This window comes from Hippocampus zosterae, chromosome 1 (genome assembly GCF_025434085.1).
Source record: "Hippocampus zosterae strain Florida chromosome 1, ASM2543408v3, whole genome shotgun sequence".
Lineage (NCBI taxonomy): Eukaryota > Metazoa > Chordata > Actinopteri > Syngnathiformes > Syngnathidae > Hippocampus > Hippocampus zosterae.
In genome coordinates, this window is record NC_067451.1 from 7,553,255 (window position 1) to 7,568,243 (window position 14,989).

Consider the following 14,989-nt stretch of genomic DNA (forward strand, 5'->3'; position numbering starts at 1 on the left):
CCCGGTTATCGTCAGAGGCGTTGGTGGTATAGTGGTGAGCATAGCTGCCTTCCAAGCAGTTGACCCGGGTTCGATTCCCGGCCAACGCATATCTTTTCTTCTCCTTCATTTTAATCAACACTTACTCACGTGTTCTTTTCTACATTTGTTTATTGTCTCCAAAAGTCATTTCAACAAACTTGAATGCGTCATGAAAGTCACCAGCCTTAAAAACAAGTAAGATCCCAAAACTATGTTTTATTTCAATGATTCGATGATTGTACAATCGTCAACTCAAAGATCCGTTTTTTAAAATCATGTACACGGAACACGAAATTATGCCACGCAATGTAAATGGCACAAACTGCAGCCGTGTGTCCGGGAGCGGTGGTGTTGAACCGGTGTCCCCCCAGGGGTGAAGATAACGACGGTAATTACCTGGCCACGGCTGCCAAATCGAAACCCCAATATAGTCTTTAGGAAATAGAGATGAATGCTTCCCACACGACCCTTGCCTTCAGCGCCACCTGCTGGTCACTAGAAACTGTACCACCTATCTTCTTAACTTGACAAACTTAAGCCTGTCAAAGCTGTCTGTGTGTGTGTGTGTGCGTGTGTGCGCGTGTAGTGTGTGTGTGTGTGCTGACTCATCTAAATGAGCGTGGCTTATTCTACTCTTCTCCACTTATTCTTCTCGTCCTTTCTTATTCCTCCTTGTTGTCTAATAGAGTCATCTCAAATGCAAAGTTTATCAACTTGAAGCCCAAAGTTGTAGTTTTTCAAATGTTTGTTGATGCAACGGTTAGCTGTAAGTGCGCGTGCGCGTGAGTCGCCCCCGATCATCCGCTAATCTCTTTATCTAAGACTGAATGCTTCTGCTGGGTCGGGGGGGGGGGGAAGTTTTTCCTTTCTTCTGGTGGATTTCAAGGTTGTTTGGGGATCGAAGGGGGGGGGCGCAGTTGTGTTTCCATGGCAATGGCTTGGATGGAGACGGAGTAACCCGGGGAGGGGGCAACAGATTATCACCTGACAGGTGAGTGATGCAATGACTGCAATGCAAAGAGACCTCGTACGCATTGTGTGTGTGTGTGTGTGTATACACCAGAAGGGAGGAGAGCGCACCCCATGGCCCAGGTTTCAACAGTTAATGCGGCTGCCCCACTTTTGGACGACATGGATGACCACCGGTGAGTCACAAGCGCAGTGCTTGGACATGACAAAAATGTCATGACTGTTCCTGAGCACATTTTTTTTTCCAGTTTCATCTGTGCTTGAGTTTCTTTTTCGGGCAACGTTTTTTAAAAACTTTTACTTCCCAGATTTGAATACTTATATCTGGTAAGGGGTACACCTTAATTAATTGCTTTGCACAACCACTTCATCGTTGACACTTAAAATAGATTTTTGCTGTTGTCCTTGAGTTAATTTCTGGGTGTCTATTTTTTGGATTTTATTGTGGTAATGGAATTGAATGAGTACTTCTGCTTTTAAATTTATTATTATTTTTTTTTACACAATCAGTACTTCTACTTAAGTACTTTTTCCTCTGCATGTGTTTTTCAGGTGTGCGGGAGATCTCTTCAATATCAACAACAGCAACAACAACAAAGACAAGTAACACACACACACACACACACACACACTACTCCCAATGCTCGCAAATGCACACATTTCCGTTTCTCTTCTAGTGATGAGAAGAAGAAAAAGAAGAAAAAACAGAAGAAAGACAAGAAAGTGTAAGCTCTTAGATTCTTTTGCTTATTTCTCCCCCTCACGACCGGCAGTTCACTATGAACTCATTCACTCCCAAAGACGTTTTTAAACGTCTTTTCAGACTTGGTCCAGAATTGGCCGGTACTGAATGAGTTAAAATAGGAACAGCAATTCTTTCCCCGGTGCGGAACCATAATACAGAGAAGGAAGCAAAACACACTTTCTAAATAGTGATCCTGATGTAAAACACTGCTTGAAAAGAAATGTTAGCTGACTAACGGGATGACATGGCTCAATGGTAGAATGGTCATCTCCAACCCAGAGGTTGTGGGGCTCAATCCTCAACCACTGCAACTGTCTCTAAGTGTCCATGAGCAATTTACTGAACTCCCTGATGCTGTATCATCAGTTGGTAAATGAGGAAACCGTGTAAAGTGCTTTGAGTTCCAAAGGTAGAAAACCGCGATGTAAGAGACAGCCCATATACAACAGAATCCTCATCTTTCGGTTCCGAATGTGGCAACGGGATCCAGGGTGGTGTGAGTCCCCCCCCCCCAAAAAAAAATCCTTGTCTTTTTGTTTTTTCATTCCCAAAATTGGTTCGGAGGTACCAACGATTGGATGGACTCTGTTGATGTTTTTGTCCTTTACCTCTGTTTGCTTTCGCCACAGCAAGGAGGAAAGGAAGAAAGCTAAGCAGGAAGAAGAGAAGGAAAAGAAGAAAGCGAAGGAGGAGGAGGAGAAAAAGGAGACGGTGTAGGTTGATGTAATAAAGATGACAGAGGTGGACGATTCGAGTTACAATACTTACATTTACTTGAAACTAATTTATGACTTGCACACTTCAGGTGTGTCAGAAAAGAAATATTCCAAATCCAAACTACAAGTTTTCCCCCTTGGAAGTCGAATGCCTTTTCCCAGCTGTCCCTGCCCCTTGAAAGGATTGCTCCGGGATCCTCCACAGCTCCATCTTCACTCACATCTTGGTGTCATCAACATCTTTAGTCAAGATTTTGTTAAGACAACAAGAGGAGCCGCCGCGGGTGCCCGCGTCCATCAAAAGAACATTTCACGTAAAATGACAAAATAATACAAAACCCCCCAAAAAAAAATCTTATGGAGCCAAGTCAGGTGAGTACGGAGGTTGCTCCGGCAGCGCGAGGAAGTGTTGGATGCGGCAGCTGCGACAGGATCTCTTTGTAGGCATGCCGGTTGAAGGGCCAAACTAACTGTAGCTTGTACTTGGGGATTGAAAAATATCTTTTGCGACACCACTCCTGAAAGTCTCCTGGCATGCCTCAAAAGCAATTTACTCTCACCCCTTGGAAGATGAATCGGATTGTATGTGTGTGGATTTTCCTTAGTCCACGGGAGATCGCAGTGGTGGACCCGGCAGGGAACACATATTACCACTGGCTCCTCATCATCACGCTTCCCGTCATGTACAACTGGACCTTCATCATCGCCAGGTAATATTCCCAATCCGGTCATCCCAGTGCTCCGCCGCCAACTACCGGTACCACATCAGGGCGTGCTTCGAGGAGCTTCAAATGGACTACCTGCTGTACTGGTTCTTCTTGGACTTTCTCTGCGACTTGCTGTATGTGGCCGACATGGTTTTCAGAACCCGGACAGGTTTGTGCCCGCAGTCGTCGTCTTGGACATTGTCACGGTTATTATGGCCACGGTCATGGTTTGCGTGCAGGCTATCTGGAGCAGGGTCTTCTGGTGAGGGATGAGCAGAAGCTACGCCAGCGTTACAGAAAGAGTTTCCAGTTCCAACTCGATGTACTCTCCATCATCCCCACCGATGTTCTGTACGGCACACTGGGCTACAACTACCCCGAGATCCGCCTCAACAAACTGCTGAGGTTCAACAGGTGACAACCGGCAGGAGCGCCTGATATTAGCCGCGGTGACCGGGGGCTAGCATGACGTGTCTCTTTTCAGGATGCTGGAGTTCTTCCAGAGAACCGAGACCAGAACCAACTACCCCAACGCGCTGCGGATTTCCAACTTGGTCATGTACATCGTCATCATCATCCACTGGAACGCTTGCCTCTACTATTCTTTCTCCAAGGCCATCGGTGGGCCTTCCCGGATTCAAAATTTCGGTGTCTCCGTATTGCGAACGCGGCATCAAACTTAACCTTCCATTTTTAGTCGGTTATTTTTACTCAATAGATTTTTGTCCAATTAATGCTTCTCCTCCGCCCTCCTCAGGTTTTGGCTCGGACAGGTTTGTGTATCCTGACCCGGCCAACCCGGAGTTCGGACGCCTGGTGAGAAAGTACGCCTACAGTATGTACTGGTCCACGCTGACGCTGACCACCATTGGAGAGACTCCGCCCCCCGTGGAGAACTCCGAGTACTTCTTTGTGGTCACCGATTTCCTGGTGCGTTTCATCACACCCCGGCTCTCAAAGGCCTCGGCACTCACTCTCCGTCCGCCGCAGGTTGGAGTGCTGATCTTTGCCACCATCGTGGGTAATGTGGGCTCCATGATTACCAACATGAATGCCGCCCGGGCCAGCTTTCAGGCTCGCATCGATGCCATCAAGCAATACATGAGCTTCCGCAAGGTCAGTGTGGCCAGCCAAGTAAATCACGTTGATTGACGGAATCACACTTTTCGAGAACGTCACAAGTCACAGTGGCAAAAATCCAGTAAGTCATTCAAGTTGTACAATCTCGCTCAACCACATGTATTCGTACTTGAGCCAGCTATCTGTGAGACGAACTGTAAATTTAAAGCCCTCACAAGGGTCGCGGGGGGTGCTGGAGCCTATCCCAGCTGTCTCCGGGCAGTAGGCGGGGGACACCCTGAACCGGTTGCCAGCCAATTGCAGGGCACACATAGAAACGTACAACCATTCAAGTTCAGAATCACCCCTCGAGACAATTTAGAGCAGGGGTGTCACACTCATTTTTGTCACGGGCCACATTATAGTTCCCGGTTCCCTTGGAGGAGCGTTATGACTGCGAAACCATATAAGAAGTCAAGAAGAATGGTTTATTCAACTGTAGTTGAAGTTACTGTAACGAGGGTTTTGATCACAGGAAAATGTACAATAGCTCTCTTACACATTATGGGTGAGAAATTGAAAATTTGGTAATCACAGAATCACAGAAATCAGCATGTTTGATTTGCTTTCACGGGCCACATCAAATGATGTGGTGGGCCAGATCTGGCCCCCGGGCCTTAAGTTAAACACCTGTGATTGAGAGTGTTCAATTAGCCTGCCATGCATGTTTTTGGAATGTGGGAGGAAACTGGAGTACCCAGAGAAAACCTACACAGGCACAGGGAGAAAATGCAAACCCCACACAGGAAAGCCGGAGCTGGAATCAAACTCGGTGCCTCCTCACGATGAGGCCGACGCAGTAACCACTGGCCTACCGAGCCGCCTGGATGTTATTTTCTTTTTTATTTTCACGACTTCACCAAAAATATGATCCTTATATCCAAATGTTATCTCCGGTGCTCCCGCCATAATACTTACCAGTTGGTTGCCAGGGGCGCTATCTTAAAAAAATTGCACAAATGGCAAAACTTGTCAAATCACATGCACGATTTTCAAGTTGAGTCGAATGACTTGACCACGTCAAAGTGGAGGTGAGTCTTTTCGCAAGTTTTATCCAAGGATGTGACAACATTGGTGGCCCCCAGGTAACCAAGGACCTGGAGAAGCGCGTCATAAAGTGGTTCGACTTCTTGTGGACCAACAAGAAGGCGGTGGATGAACGGGAAGTCCTCAAGTATCTTCCGGACAAGCTGAGAGCCGAGATTGCCATCAACGTGCACTTGGACACACTCAAGAAGGTCAGAAGCCACGGCAGGATGACCCTCGATGTTTTTAAACGTTGGAACAGTTCATAACTCGTTTCATTTGTGCGTTCATTGGCGTGCAGGTGCGTATCTTTGCCGACTGCGAGGCAGGTCTGCTCGTGGAGCTGGTGCTGAAGCTGCAGCCGCAGGTCTACAGTCCCGGAGACTACATCTGCAAAAAGGGTGACATCGGGCGCGAGATGTACATCATTAAGGAGGGCAAGCTTGCCGTGGTGGCTGACGACGGCATCAAGCAGTTTGTGGTCCTTAGCGACGGCAGCTACTTTGGCGAGATCAGCATCCTGGCCATCAAGGGTCAGCACGAGAAATTCATTCTCTAAGAGTGTCACAGTGGTCAAGGAGACCAAGTGTAACCTGTTTCATAAAACCGTAATGATAATAATAATAATGGATTTTTTTCTGGGCTTCCAATGATGCTTTAGAACAGGGGTGGCCAACCCACGGCTCGCGAGTCGTATGCGGCTCTTTGGCTGGCTCAATGCGGCTCCCGGGCTTTCAAATGACAAGCGTCGAAAACGCCTCGGCGGTGCTCAGTGCTAAACGCTAAGCTACTCAGCGAATTTCCTCACATTATGAGTTGTGTGTGTGTGTGTGTATGTGTGTGTGTGTGTGTGTATGTTATGGCTCTTTGCAGCAACACAGTACAAAAATTGGCTCTAAGTCTCTGACTGGTTGCCCACCCCTGCTTTAGTAATAATATTATTAGTAATAATTTTAATAATAATAATAAAAAACAGTAAGTTGGGCAAGCATGTAGACATGTGTACTTAAGTACAGAGTGCTATGACTTTTTGCTACCTCTGTCTTCACAACTTTGACCGTCTTCCCCGCTAACAGGCAGCAAAGCTGGAAACAGGCGAACGGCAAACATCCGCAGCATTGGTTACTCCGACCTCTTCTGCCTTTCCAAGGATGACCTGATGGAGGCGCTAACCGAGTACCCCGACGCCAAGGCCTTGTTAGAGGAAAAGGGCAGACAGATCCTGATGAAGGATGGCCTACTGGACCTGGAGGTACATCCAGCACCACCACCTCATCTCCTGGAAACATCTGCCACTCACTTGTTCTGTTTTCTCTTGTCCCGTAGGTGGCGGCGCAGGGCCCCGACCCCAAGGAGATGGAAGAGAAAGTGGAGCGGATGGCGAGCATGCTGGATGGCCTGCAGACACGCTACGCGCGACTGCTTGCCGAGAACGAGGCTACGCACAGCAAACTCAAACATCGAGTCAGCAGACTGGAGAAGAAGCTCCCATCCCAGGCGGGCGACGGCCCACCGCCGCCAGCTAGCGAATGACGAACATAGACTTCCGGATGTGACTGAATCCCGCAGGCGTTTGTTTATGGTGAAATTCCTGATTCGCCGTTGGTTTTCATCGTTTTCTATTCTGCCAAGATGGCGTTGTTTACATTTGGCACAGTGCATTGTGGGATGTGTGACACCAACATCAGCAAGACTTTGGAAGTGTGCGTTCTGTTCATATTCTGAACCAAGGTCACAGACATAATGTTAATTGCTAGACTGCAAAATCACGGCTTATAAAAATGTTGGCCTCAGTGGACCGCTTACATAGAGACGTTGCGCTAAGGACCTCCTCATAATCTTAATGCACAGTAAATGTAGGTGCCGGAATTAAAACAATCATCAAAATTGAAAGATCACTTACTTTTACAAAACCTTTAATGTTCTCAAACGTTTGGAGTCCAGGGAGATCATTTTTCCCAAGGCCGCCCTCATTATCCGAACATAACTGCCACGCATCTCCAAAATGCCAGTGGAATAATTTGTTCTTGATTTCAACATAAATATTTATCATCTGCTTCATGGAACGGAATTTAATCACATTGAACTGAATATCATTTAGCACATCCATTGTCCCAAGCGGACGTACATCGCTTACGCTGACTATATGGCTGCAAACAAAGAGGACCTTTTTGACAAGTGTCACGCTTACTAACTTGGCGGTTTGGTTGCTACATTTAGTGACTGCTTAAGCGACTATTTCCAGACGAGCAACTTAATTTCTAATGAAACATACAACCTATCAAGTGGGTACGAGTCGACATAACTGATTGCGATTTTGCAGTCACACCACCCGCCCCCCGCCCCAAAAAAAAACAAGTAATTGCTCACAATCCCCAGTTTGAGAACCCCTTGCATTAAAGAACCACAGCTAAATAGCCAAAGTTTGATTTGTGGTAGAAACGCGCTAATTAAATCTTGTTTCCTGGAATGATATGGCATGATAATAAACAATATTAATGAATAATCAGTTGCCACGTCGCCTAGCAGCTGTTTCTCGACAAATGATGGGATTTGTAGTCCTCAGCCTTCCCGCAAGCGGTTGTAAATGGACGAAAAGTCCCAGCATGCAGCGCGTTGAATCTACACTGCTGCAACTCTGAGAGAAGAACCGAGGTTTGTACACGCTGCCTTTTTATCTTTGTGCCTTTGTTTAACGCGTTCGGCTCTACGTCAGTAGACACTTATTTAATCTTGTAAGTTCCATAACGACGTTCACGTTGCTTTTTTGGGAGCTTCTACCGCAAGTCTTCGTCCCAACTAGCTAACCGGCTTGTTAGCTTTGTGCTCACTTTTGGAACGTCATCTGTCGTCATATGAGAGCGTGTTAACCTCTACTATCAACTATCATCATTGTTACTGGTTTTGCTGTTACTGTGCAATATTCAGTCGCGGTGACGTTTGAATATGTCAACAAAAAAATCCCTTTTGTGTAGAAGATCAGCTTGAACGTGGGACTTTGCCCCAGTGGCTAACATGGAGCCAGCCTGGAGACCCCAAGGCCGGGGGCGTGGGCGGAAGTCGGAAGCTCCAGCAGAGAGGGTAAGAGAGAAACCCGGAAGTGGCGCAGGAAGGGGAGGAAGTGGCGCAGGAAGAGGAGGAAGTGGCGCAGGAAGAGGAGGAAGTGGTACAGGAAGAGGAGGCAACGCCAAGACCATAGTCCCAACTGACGGTGAGGACCACACAAAGATCGCAACGTTGTAGGGACGTGACAATAAAATGCAAACCTTTTTTCCCCCAGCATGACCAGTGTCACTGGAAGAGAAATAAAGGAACAAAACAGGGTTTAAATTTTGTCAATACATTAAAAATTAACGTCATAACATTTTAAATTTTACAAATTTTGGTAAAATACAAATTGTATGTAACATGTCCCCCGAAAAACTGACCAGGATAAAGCCATAGAAATATTCCAGCTAGCTGTCAAAAGAGTTATCCAGCCGTGGATGTGATAAACCTGGAAATACCGCATCAAAATCATCACATCAAAAACTGAGGCCACTGAGGATATTCCACTGTACATCATATCCAACAATAAACATGGACAACATATTTTTAACAAGCCAGAGCTAATTTTGCTAAGCGGAGTGCAAAGAGGACCTGCACGATATAATCACATGAAAACATCTTGATAAAATGGCGGAAAAGAGTCAGTTGTCACATACATAATCATTGTGTCTGCTTCAGTGGTCCGCTGACCAGCTTCTCCTCTGGCGGACAGGCGCTTCCGGTCCGGCCAAGTTTGAAGAGATCCGAAAGTCCAACCAGGCCGCCGCGCAACGACTGATGGAACGTCACACCAACTGCTCCTCCTCTTCTGAGGAGGAGGATGATGATGACGATGACGGCAAAGAGCACAAGGACGCACGTGTCCTGCAGTCCACCTTCATCACATATGCCAGTCACACAGGTGAGACATATCACCGGGACTTTGGTCAGACTGTCAGTCCCAATCCCATTTTTGACACATTTTTTTTAAGCTTGATTCAAATTTTCTTAACACTGACATATTGTGACAGAACAATCACATGTACGCCCGTTGCCCTAACGTGCGTCTTTTTCGAACACGTGTCTTCGCCAGGCGGCGACATCACAGACCTGCAGAGGACGGGCCAGTACGTCAGCGAACTCTTCCAGTCCGGAGCGCTCACCTGCCTCATCTGCATCGCCTCGGTCAAGCGGACTCAGCCGGTGAGGAAGGAAAAACGGGCTCGGTTTGGTCGGGTGACGCCGCCACCCGGCTAACGTCTAGCTGCTGCCCTCCAGGTGTGGAGCTGCTCCGGCTGCTTCTCCCTCTTCCATCTTCCGTGTATCCAGAAGTGGGCCAGGGACTCGGTGTTCCTCCTCTGCTCTGCCACAGACGAAGACTTCGGCCGTAAGCAGCATCCGTGGCCCTGGTGAGGCTAAACATACCAGAAAAACAATCATGTGGATGCGCTTCTTTCTATGCGTGATCATTTTCCCCTCCGCAGTCCCAAGTGTCGGACCGAGTACTCCCACGCCGCCACGCCCACCAGGTAAGCAGCCACCGGGACGAGCTAACGTGATCGTGGGCGTGATTGCGAGCGTGTGTTGCGTTCAGGTATGTGTGTTACTGTGGGAAGCTTGAGGATCCTCCCGCCGATCCCTGGTTAGCGCCTCACTCGTGCGGCGGCGTGTGTCACAAGGAGCTGAAGCCTTCCTGTGGACACGCGTGTCTGCTGCTGTGTCATCCCGGTAAGGCCGCGCACACACTCTTTGTGTGTGTCTTCGGAATAACTTTGTGGCTGTCTTCGTGCCCGCAGGTCCGTGCCCGCCGTGTCCCAAGATGGTGTCCGTTTCCTGCTTGTGTGGCAAAGCGACACCCCTGCCCCGGCGCTGTAGCAACAAGGTGCTCATGGGCGCATTTTCAAAAACACTCGGCACAGTTCAACCAAAGATTATTACCGTATTGGCCCGAATATAAGACCACCCCACTCTTTTTCAAGCTTCAAGTTTGAAAAATGACTTTTTGAACACCAAATTAATTTTTATACAAAAAATAATTACAGTACATCTGAAACGAATGATTACAACAATATATTGGAGAGAAAAATATTTTGCCTCATTCAAATCTTCATATCTGAACATTTAAATATGTAAACTAAAGTGCAATCACATTCTTCAATAAATGGCTTGTGGTTTTTGAAATGTAAATTACATCATAACTTATCAGCTGCCGATTAACCAGGCTGATCTTCGACCCACTTTTCTCCAGATTGTCACTACGTTTCTCCTTTTTCTGTTATCTCTTCTATTATTTTCTTCTCTTTTCTTTCTTACCGCTATTTTCTATTTTTCTTCTTTGTGCTACCGCTATTTTTATTCTTCGTGACAGGGGTTCGTTTTGGCCTGGGAAGTCAAGTTCAGCATTCGCTTGAATGAGATTTGGCGCCATCTAGCGTTATGAATGGGTATAATGGCTAGACCCCAAATATAAGACGACCCCCACTTTTTCAGTCTTATTTCAATGCAAAAAAATACTGTCTTATATTCGGGCCAATATAGTATTATTATTTTATTTTTTTCCCCCCAGGCCTGGACATGCCAGCAGCCATGTGGAAAGTTGTTGCCATGTCGCCAACACACGTGTTCCCAGCCGTGCCACTCAGGTAAACACACATGGAGTAACCAGTGGCATCTTTTTCTCTTTCCTGTACAATCAGCATGGGTGTTTGTGTGTGTCTGTGCCAGAATGTTCCCCCTGTCCCAAAGTCAGCGTTCAGAAGTGCATGTGCGGTCGGCAACAATCGGAGAGACCTTGCGCCGGCCCTAAGTGGAAGTGCGATCGTGTACGTAGCAGACGGGCCACTTTAATGGGGAACAGTTGGATGACACAAAATGGCTGACTGCGCCTTTGTCCCATTCATCAGACGTGCGGCGCCACCCTCTCTTGTGGGAATCACACCTGTGAGCTTGTGTGCCACGACGGACGTTGCCCGCCCTGTCCCCGCTCGCTCAGCAGATCGTGTCCATGTGGCAAAGCCAGTGAGACGCACACACACGCGCGCGCTTGGAGTCTTTGCTAGGATTGCAAACGGGTGAACATTTCCCAGTCAATTTCAACGTGTCCTTCAGAGTCCAGCCTGCCGTGCACAGAAGAAGTGTCGCTGTGTGGCGACACGTGTGAGCGCCCCCTGTCTTGCGGGAAACACACCTGCTCGATGAGGTGTCACCGTGGGAATTGTGACACCTGCCGGCAGGTAACACACGTTTCCCCTGCGCGTGCGTGCAAGCATGCGTGTGGCGTTGCTGTTGACCTGCTCTGTGTGTGTGTGTGTGCGTATCAGGAAGTGGAGAAAGAGTGCCGGTGTGGGAAATACAGGAAGCTGATGGCGTGTCACAAAGAATATTTATGTGAGTCCAAATGTTCAAAAAGCAGAAGCTGCCAGAAACATCCATGTCGGAGGAAGGTGAGCCACCATGCCAAGTGCCCGCCTGAAGCCCCCCCACCCCCCCTCCCGCTAACCCCCGTTTCCCTTCTGACTTTTGTGTCAGTGTTGCCCTGGCAACTGCCCCCCGTGTGATCAGATCTGCGCTCGGACTCTGGGATGCCGCAACCACAAATGTCCGTCCGTGTGTCACCGAGGTAACGCACATTTACTTTGATGTACAGTATGTGTGCGCGCATGCGTGTGTCTGATGGGTCTTCTCGCACAACCAGGAAGTTGTTATCCATGTCCTGAGACCGTGGACGTCCGTTGCTCGTGCGGCGCCGCCTCCCTGACGGTGCCGTGTGGACGCGAGCGGAGCACCAAGCCTCCTCGCTGCAAGGAGCTCTGCAGGTACGCACGCTTCCTGTTACAGTAGCCATCTTTTTCCTTCTTCTGGGTGAGATTGTACCGTATTGGCCCGAATATAAGACGGTGTTTTATGCATTGAAATAAGACTGAAAAAGTGGGGGTCGTCTTATATTCGGGGTCTAGACATTATACCCATACGCGACGCTAGATGGTGCCAGATATCATTGAAGCGAATGCTCAACTTGACTCCCCAGGCCAAAGCGAAGCCCTGTCACGAAGAATAAAAATAGCGGTAGCACAAAGAAGAAAAATAGAAAATAGCGGTAAGAAAGAAAAGAGAAGAAAATAATAGAAGAGATAACAGAAAATGGAGAAACGTAGCGACAATCTGGAGAAAAGTTGGTCGCAGATCGGCCAGGTTAACCGGCAGCTGAGGAACCAGAAGCCATTCATTGACGATTGTGATTGCACTTTAGATTTGAATGAGCCAAAATAACATTTTCTCTCAAATATATTGTTATAATCATTTGTTTCAAATGCACTGTAATTATTTTCTGTATAAAAATTTGTTTGGTGTTCAAAAATTTTTTATTTTTTTTTTTTCAAACTTGAGCCTTGAAAAAGACGGGGTCGTCTTATAATCAGGGCCGTCTTATATTCGGGCCAATACGGTATTTTGAGGCGGACTGGAAGCAAGTGAACAAGTGAAAAAATGTCGAGGATGCGTCGACTCGGCTGTCGTCACCCTCCGCACCATCCACAACCAATCTGAATTTGTTGGACGCCCTCCGCAGGGCTCCATCATCCTGCCACCACCCAGCTCGAGAGCGCCACCGTTGCCACGCCGGGCCTTGCCCCCCCTGCGCCCAACCCTGCGTGCTGCCTCTGGCGGGCTGCCCGCACACGTGCCCGCAGCCTTGCCACGACCGCGTTCTGCTGAGGTCCCAGCAGGTAACCCCCACGTCCTTCCCTTCTGGAATGATCTCCGTCTACTTGTGGCGTGCTTCTCATCCGGACCGTTTCCGCTGATGGGGTGCGTCAGGTGCAGCTGTCCGGGCCGTGGGAGCAGCCGTCAGAACCGGCCTTTGTGACCAAGGCCCTGCCCTGTCCCCCATGTCAAGTGCCGATACCAGTGTAAGACTTACGTTTGCAGACACAACACAAATACACGGCCAATTTTTGAGTCACATATCCAGGTTTTGACTATTTCTCTCTCGCTCTCCTCCAGCTCCTGTTTTGGAGAACACGAGGTAAGAACGTTTCTTTGGCACGCTTTGTCGATGTGGCTCGGTGATGTCGCGATGACAAATATGCGATGTGCTTCAGGTGAGCGAGGTGCCGTGTTCCCGCCAGGGCCGCTTCTCCTGCAAGAGGCCGTGCGGCCGACCGCTGCGTTGCGGGAACCACACGTGCGGCAGAGAGTGCCACCTCCTGGACGACGGCAACAAAGTACGGCGGCCGTGACGTCCCCGCCATATTGAATGCGCCAGATCTAGCCGCAAGCCAACGGGAAAATGGACGGGACACTCCGATGAGAAATATTAACAATTGAAGTGTGTGCCGCCAGTGCGATGACTGCGAGGAGGGCTGCTCCAAACCCCGCCCTCTCCTTTGCCCCCATGCCTGCCCGCTTCCCTGTCACAGTGGCGACTGCCCGCCGTGTCACCAGATGATTCGCCAACGCTGCCACTGCAAGATGAGCGCCATCTACGTGGACTGCCTGTAAGCACTTGCACATACCTTGTCATGCCTTTGTAACGATCGGGGAGTTGAGAACGGTTGCGAGCGCCTCCCTCACCATTCCCACTATCTGGATGTTATAATGGTGTGACAGGAAGATGACGATGGCCGACGAGGAAACGAAGATAGCATTGGTCTCGTGCACGAACCAATGTCCCAAAGAGGTAAACGTGACTCACTGGGCTGCCATTTGTCGGCACGCTGGTGGGGGGGGGGGCAACGTGGCCGCCCATCTGGTCGCAGTTCAGGAAGTCGACGACTCATCCACAACATGTGTGTCTGTTTGCATGCGTGCGTTTGTTTTTGTGTAAATGTGTGCTCTTTCTGTTTTGTCTCGTATGTGTGTTTGCCCGTGTGTGTGTGTAGCTGAGTTGCGGTCATCGCTGCAAGCAGGTATGTCACCCGGGGGCGTGTGGGCTCGAATGTCACCAGAAGGTCAAACTGCGATGTCCCTGCAGGAGGATCAAGAAGGTACAGAATGGCCTCCGCAAGTTCCGGAGCCTTTTTTTCGCACCGTCATGGCGTCATTGTGTGTCTGCTTAGGAGTTGGCGTGCGCGTTGTCATCTTCATGCGTTGTCGAGTGCGACCACAACTGCATAGAACAGCAGAGGAAAGTCAGCCAGGTGAACACACACACACACACACACACACACACACACTAGCGCGCAGTGCGATAATGTCACAGAAAGCTGTCAATGAGCCCGGAATGCGGATGTGTCTAGCTAAAGGAGGCAGAGCAGAAGGCGGCTGAGGAAGAAGAGCAACGGAGACAACAGGTGGGGATGGAAAAGGGAAAAAAAAAAAAAAGTCAGGTCTCGGTCCTGCCACCGCGCTAAGCTAATTGCTCGAGCACGTGTGTGTCCAGGAGGAGCTGGAAGCATTCACAAAGCGGCGCGGAGGGCGCCGCGCCAAGAAGCGAGGTCGGCGGGACGAAGATGATGAAGAGGATGGCGGCTGGATTGGGCGCTGGCAGAGGTGCGCCGTCCTTGTCTCGCTGGGCGGCGCTGCGCTTTCACTCGCCGCCTACTTTCTTCTGAGCACGACTGAAGACGGCGGGGGGACAGAGCCGTTGGGTCACGTGTTCTAATGTCACAATGGAAAGAAAAATAATTACTTGTTTGACAAATAAACATCAACAGGGACTG

At 48.9% G+C, this 14,989-nt stretch overlaps 2 protein-coding genes and 1 non-coding gene across 4 annotated transcripts; all 3 read left to right on the forward strand.

Annotated features, from left to right (window-relative positions):
• The first annotated feature begins 17 nt into the window (after positions 1–17).
• Positions 18–89, forward strand: trnag-ucc (transfer RNA glycine (anticodon UCC)). The gene has a single exon. It is a non-coding gene; the product is annotated as a tRNA-Gly (tRNA).
• A 508-nt stretch (positions 90–597) lies between these two features.
• cnga1b (cyclic nucleotide gated channel subunit alpha 1b) lies at positions 598–7,640 on the forward strand. Of its 2 annotated transcripts, none has more exons than XM_052063345.1 (15): positions 598–1,012; positions 1,085–1,166; positions 1,543–1,593; positions 1,668–1,715; positions 2,365–2,448; positions 3,057–3,161; positions 3,221–3,327; positions 3,398–3,572; positions 3,643–3,779; positions 3,916–4,088; positions 4,149–4,274; positions 5,363–5,515; positions 5,605–5,836; positions 6,380–6,555; positions 6,630–7,640. In XM_052063345.1, the coding sequence occupies exons 2-15, from the start codon at positions 1,105–1,107 to the stop codon at positions 6,834–6,836; spliced, it is 1,836 nt and encodes a 611-aa protein (XP_051919305.1). In that variant the 5' UTR covers positions 598–1,012; positions 1,085–1,104; the 3' UTR covers positions 6,837–7,640. The 2 variants fall into 2 exon arrangements, with proteins under 2 accessions (XP_051919305.1, XP_051919313.1); XM_052063353.1 differs by having other exon boundaries at positions 1,088–1,166.
• Positions 7,641–9,017: 1,377 nt separating this feature from the next.
• On the forward strand, positions 9,018–14,973 carry nfxl1 (nuclear transcription factor, X-box binding-like 1; the record flags this gene model as incomplete). The annotated part of the gene is made up of 23 exons (XM_052058559.1): positions 9,018–9,252; positions 9,424–9,533; positions 9,609–9,739; positions 9,815–9,859; positions 9,925–10,058; positions 10,127–10,212; positions 10,897–10,972; positions 11,055–11,152; positions 11,234–11,348; positions 11,439–11,563; positions 11,651–11,773; positions 11,859–11,949; positions 12,025–12,145; positions 12,898–13,054; positions 13,146–13,237; positions 13,332–13,353; positions 13,430–13,552; positions 13,671–13,825; positions 13,938–14,007; positions 14,210–14,314; positions 14,387–14,467; positions 14,567–14,620; positions 14,710–14,973. Coding segments are annotated over 23 exons (2,571 nt in total), but the record flags the coding sequence as incomplete, so codon positions are not given.
• Between the last annotated feature and the right edge of the window lie 16 nt (positions 14,974–14,989).

Bases quoted from the DNA above. Each gene is read 5' to 3' on its own strand.
- cnga1b (XM_052063345.1), top strand. From the start codon at position 1,105: ATGGCCCAGGTTTCAACAGTTAATGCGGCTGCCCCACTTTTGGACGAC. The intron at 2,449-3,056 runs GTAGGTTGATGT...GATTTTCCTTAG, and splicing joins GAGGAGAAAAAGGAGACGGT to TCCACGGGAGATCGCAGTGG. The intron at 4,089-4,148 runs GTGCGTTTCATC...CGTCCGCCGCAG, and splicing joins TTGTGGTCACCGATTTCCTG to GTTGGAGTGCTGATCTTTGC.